Below are 5,341 nucleotides of genomic sequence, written 5' to 3' on the forward strand. Positions count from 1 at the left end.
GTATTCTTTTGGAAGAATTATACGTGGACGATCACGGACAATAAATCGCTATAATAAATAAATAAATCTGAGGGAGGACAATTCGAACATCAATGCAATTTGAAGGATGACGTATTAAAAATATTTCAGAAATAAATAAAACCTGTATGATGAGGAGATGGCCAAATGTAATCGTAATATTTATAATCAGATGTGTGTCTTCACTGAAAAAACCGTTAATGGTTGCGAAAAAAGACTGTAATTTGGAGTGCCATTTTTAATTGATAAACGAAGAAATATATGTAAAGCAAAAGAGTTCACGTATAATTGCAATATTTTCCGATAAAAGCTCTTTGAAAATTTTTACGCAAAAATTTTTCCCAACAGGACAATAAATGAAACTGTGCGTTAAATATAATAAAACAGCAGTGTAACATCAGCAACAACACGGAATGACCGAGAAGATTATAAATCAACGTAACTAATTGAATCCCGATATAATTAATGTTTCGATTTCTATCATTCTTTTGCAACTGCAAGAAAGCAAATTAAAATCCCGCGTGAAATATAAGAGAGTTTTATAGTCGAAAAAGGATAAAAATATAAGAACATATAATAAGATGTTATTCTCACAGATGCATCGCGAATATAAGAGATCGTCGGGATGATGTTCGTAAGTAGTAAATCGTAATGTCGTAAGTGGCATTGTTGGACACGAACCGAAGCACGAACTCGAGGTGTACCAAGTGTTAACAAGTGTTTGGACAAATCTCATCACGTGGAGCGGTTCGCCAAGACACGTGCCGCTGTTTAGAAATATTATCCTGCACGCGCCTGGCACGTGTCGATCGTATCTTTCAATCCTCGAGACGTGTTCGAGGGTGCGCAGGTACGATCAGAAATTCCGGCAAACTATGAAATCGTTCGACACGAGGATTTGAAATTTAGTTGCTAAGCTCGTCCAATAATTAAACGATTATCATTCAAAGCGTCTAGAGCGAAGAATTAAATGGCGTGAGATACACGACGGTCTCGTCGTTCTACGTCTAGTCAATACAATCTAGTCGTATTTTTCGTTAATTAGTTAATAAGTGAGCGATCTTCGGATCCAATAAGGGACGTTAAATTAAGGAAAGTACATCAATATCCGCGAGACCTTTAATTATTAAATCTGAGTGATTATTCGCGAACTGGACGTTAAACACCGTCATTATGTATTCGATGGACAATCTCGAACGGGATATGATGAACCGGCAGTACATGTATGAAGCGCACACCTTCCTCGGTAATCCGGCAATTCCGGCATTGCCACCACATTGCGGGATACCCACCACGGCGACGCTTCCGGCGGTGATCCCGTCGCAGATCCCGTCGTCCCATCATCCATCCGGTAGCACCGGTAGCACCAGCGGTAGCGAGCACTATCTCTACGACGAGAACAGCAGTGACAACGAGAGCGTCTACAGCAGCGATCAGGAGAATCACGCGAGAGAGTGAGTACTCCAAAAGTGCTTGCTTTCTTCCGATTTCCTCTTGTTTGGTTTTCTCCGACTCAAATGTAGAGTCACAGTACCATGCAGAAAATGTGCTTGCTTCACTTCAGGTGCTTCCCATTTAGTGATACAAGTCGACAGAAGTATCGTTATGTTTTTGTTACTCGTGCAAAGAAAGATAGAATGACATTTATGTCGACTTGTGTGATTAAATGGAAGGCACCTGAAGTGAAGCACATTTTCCCTTTGGGTTCTCAGATTTATTTTTTTTCTCGGTCTTATAAAAAATTTAGAGTTCTTTCTTCTTTGAATCTTGAAATTGCTAAATCTTTAAAGGATTCCGTACTAATTATATAAAAAATTGGGTTCTGGTAAAATAAGTTAGTTTTCACATATAATGTAGCTTATAACTTATTTGTAGTAAACAAAAGTTGTAGTTACAAAGTTCAATAATGAATAGTTTTTGAATTGTGGGGTAAAACTTGTGTTTACGAAGTACTTTTGATACATTATAACTAAAAAAAGTATTCATTATTAAGCCTTGTGTCTGTGACATGCCTTGTTGATTACATTATAAGCTAAATCTGCTAAATAATATGTGAAAATTAATTCATTTCACCGAGGTCTATTTTTTTATATAATTAATGCGAGGTCCTTTGACTTAAAATTCGATAAGATTTGCTATTAATTTTAAAAAAATAATGATTTCAAGTGTCAAAATGTTCAAAGTTGATACTTCATAAATGAATAATGTTAAAGCATTTGAATATCGAATTATGAATGAAATCAAAATTTTTTGATCGCTTTATAAATTCATACAGCAATCGGTTTGTCACTTTTGCCCGTAGACGAAGTCGGAGTAACCGGCGCGGCGGACCATCGGGAAAATGTCCGAGACAGGTCCAGGTTCAGCAACGGCAGGCGGCGAACATGAGGGAGCGAAGACGAATGCAGAACATAAACGATGCCTTCGAGGGCTTGAGGGCTCATATACCAACCTTGCCGTACGAGAAGAGGCTGTCAAAGGTCGACACGCTGAAGCTGGCAATCGGTTACATAAACTTCCTCAACGAGCTCGTCAGGGCGGACAAGGGTAACGACCCCTTGACGGGCAATAGCGGTCTCTCGAGGTGTTCCAGTCGAGATGAATCCAAGAAGGTCATAGTCCGTGGTGAGGCTAATTTTAATTACATATATATCTACGGGCAGTTCTCGATTAAAATGTAACGCGATAATTAATTTACTAATACCTCTACATATATATATTCGATACTAAAAGGAAGAAAATTTTTATTCAAAATTTATTTACGAAAAATTTCATTTATTAAATTATTAATCTTTAAGTGGATAAGCATGTATGGTCATAACATTCTATATAATAAGAAACATTTTGTATTTGTGTTGGAAATGGTCTTAGTCTTTGTTAAAATTTTGTGTTAAATTTTTAATATATTCGAGTGTTAATTTGACATATGATTATGTTATTTAAATATTTCTTGTTAAATTGATATTCAACATTTCTTAGTGTGAGAATAATACAATCTACGAATAATTGAGCAGATAACAAATATAACTTTAAAACATAAATTCTAATATAAATGAATAAAATATATTATAATTTAATATATTATAAATGTTAATTGTATTGAAAAAATATGCTTCTACAATTTACTTACGAATTGTGTCAATGTTACAGTTTTTTGTGTTAATTTTTATACATAATATCTATTTACTTTCTATAATACATCTATCTTATATTAAATTAACACAAAAATTTTATTGGACTACTTGGGACACGTAAAATGTGTTAAAATTAACACAAATTTTTCAAATTTATTTAGAAAAGGAAAATAAAAATCATTGCCTAGATATCCAGAAATCTTAAAGTTCATTATTTTTATATTCCTCTATTAAATAGAGTCTATTTCATAAGAGTATAATTAATATAAATTTAACTGTATATAATATATTAAAAAAACATAACTATAAAATTAATAATTTTTTTGTGATATTATGGGTATTCTACTTATCAATTTGTGTATCTCTAAACCACTTATCAACTTAGAAGTTAATGAAAAGATTAATGAGATTGACATCAAGCTTTTGACAAAAAATTTGCTAAATTAACTTTTTTTATATTTCTCAATTTTTAGCATTAAACATACGTTAATAGATCAGAATTAAAGTTATTCGAAATTAAAATGTTGTAAATTAAAACTAAAACGTTGTTAGCTTTTCTGAAATATATTTTCAACGAGTCGATGAAAGAAAAATCAAGTTGTAAATTAATTGAAATAAAATCCCAACGTCGAAAACTGCTAGCATTTTACATGATGCATATTATATTTGAAGTTCGCAATAGCGTATTAATACGGTTTCAACGTGAAGAATGATACGTTCACATTTAATTTACAACATCGGATCTTGCTAAAATTTCGCTGAATCCATGACTCGATTTTCATTATACTGCCGCGAGATTCGGTTTTGATAATGCAGAATTGCACTGTTGTACTCCACGCTATTTCGATATTATGTGCACAACGTATTAACGTCGGACCGACCTGTTTCCACCCCGCGCGAAATCATAGAACGATTTATCATAATTACCCATCTACCCTTTATTCCAGGACAGGTGTCCGTCAGATATATGGTGTTTCGAGGTGAATTTGCTGTACGGGGATAATTGAGAGATTATTAAAAGTTTCGGGAATATCGCGCGTAATCGTTTTGTTTATTTACACGCTCCGTTTTCGCGCAAGCTATTTAATTTTCAATATTTTTAAATTACAAAAACAATTGTGAGACATTTATTGTACACAATGCAAAATTTGTATTAAATTTAATACATTTTATGTATTCTAAATGATCCATTTAAATTTTTGCATTAATTTAACATAAGATGAATATATTAGAAAATAACAAATAACAAAAAAAAAATTATGTAAGAAAATTAACACAAAAAATGTAGCACTAATATAATTTATACACAATCTATGGAAACAAATTTTTTGATGAAATTAATACTTATGATATATTAAATTAACACGTATTTTATTCACTTATCTCTTAAAATTTATATTTCAAAATATATTATTTATGTTATTTGCAGTTCTTTTATCAATTTAGTTATTTTGACACTAAGAAATATCGAATATCAATTTAATACAAAATATTCAAATAACATGTTCACATTATGTTAAATTAACATTCGAATATGTTAAACATTTGATATAATATTTTACAAGGATTTGAATAGAAATTGGTTTTTACTTTTTCTAAAATTTTTAGAGTAAATCTTACTCTGCAGAGTGAAATCTTACTCTTAGGTTTCCATTTTTATAATATGTGGTTACCTAAGGATTAAAGATTATCAAAAGATTTTTCAATGAAATTTATTCATAAATTTCTTGGTAACCTTTAGGCCGGTATTCATAGTCTTGTATTCAAGATTCATTAGTTCTTATATTCAAGTCTTAAGTTCAATCTTGAAATGTGATGAACCAATCAGAGAGCCGCTTTATCGTCTTAAGACATTACTTAAGACGATCTTAAAATAAGAACCGACTACACAGTAAAAAAGAAAATGTTAATTTTAACATTTTTTACATGTCCCAGGAGATCCACTCTACATTTTAAGTTAAAGTAACTCATTCGTCTTGTGTTATTTATTAACGAACTAATAATGTTAAATAATTGACACAATACTTTACATTTATATTTGTTATTTTGATTTTAAGGATGATTTAAAACTAACATATAAAATAAGTAGAATACATAGAAGAGTAGTTGCAGTAACTCGTAAGAAAATGTTAATAAAACATTTTTGTTCGTATAATGTGAATGAAAAAATTCTTAGATGTTAAATTGAC

The 5,341-nt window shown here is 31.5% G+C and overlaps 1 protein-coding gene across 1 annotated transcript in view; it reads left to right on the top strand.

The window, feature by feature from the left end:
* The first annotated feature begins 439 nt into the window (after positions 1-439).
* Positions 440-5,341, top strand: part of Fer1 (48 related 1) — a 5,794-nt gene continuing 892 nt past the window's right edge. The window contains exons 1-2 of the mRNA XM_018522712.1: positions 440-1,472; positions 2,321-2,643. Coding sequence (XP_018378214.1) covers positions 1,192-1,472; positions 2,321-2,643 — 604 coding nt within the window. The 5' untranslated portion in view covers positions 440-1,191. The remainder of the gene's footprint in view (positions 1,473-2,320; positions 2,644-5,341) is intronic.

The sequence above is a fragment of the Trachymyrmex cornetzi genome, unplaced genomic scaffold, assembly GCF_001594075.2.
Source record: "Trachymyrmex cornetzi isolate Tcor2-1 unplaced genomic scaffold, Tcor1.1 scaffold138, whole genome shotgun sequence".
Lineage (NCBI taxonomy): Eukaryota > Metazoa > Arthropoda > Insecta > Hymenoptera > Formicidae > Trachymyrmex > Trachymyrmex cornetzi.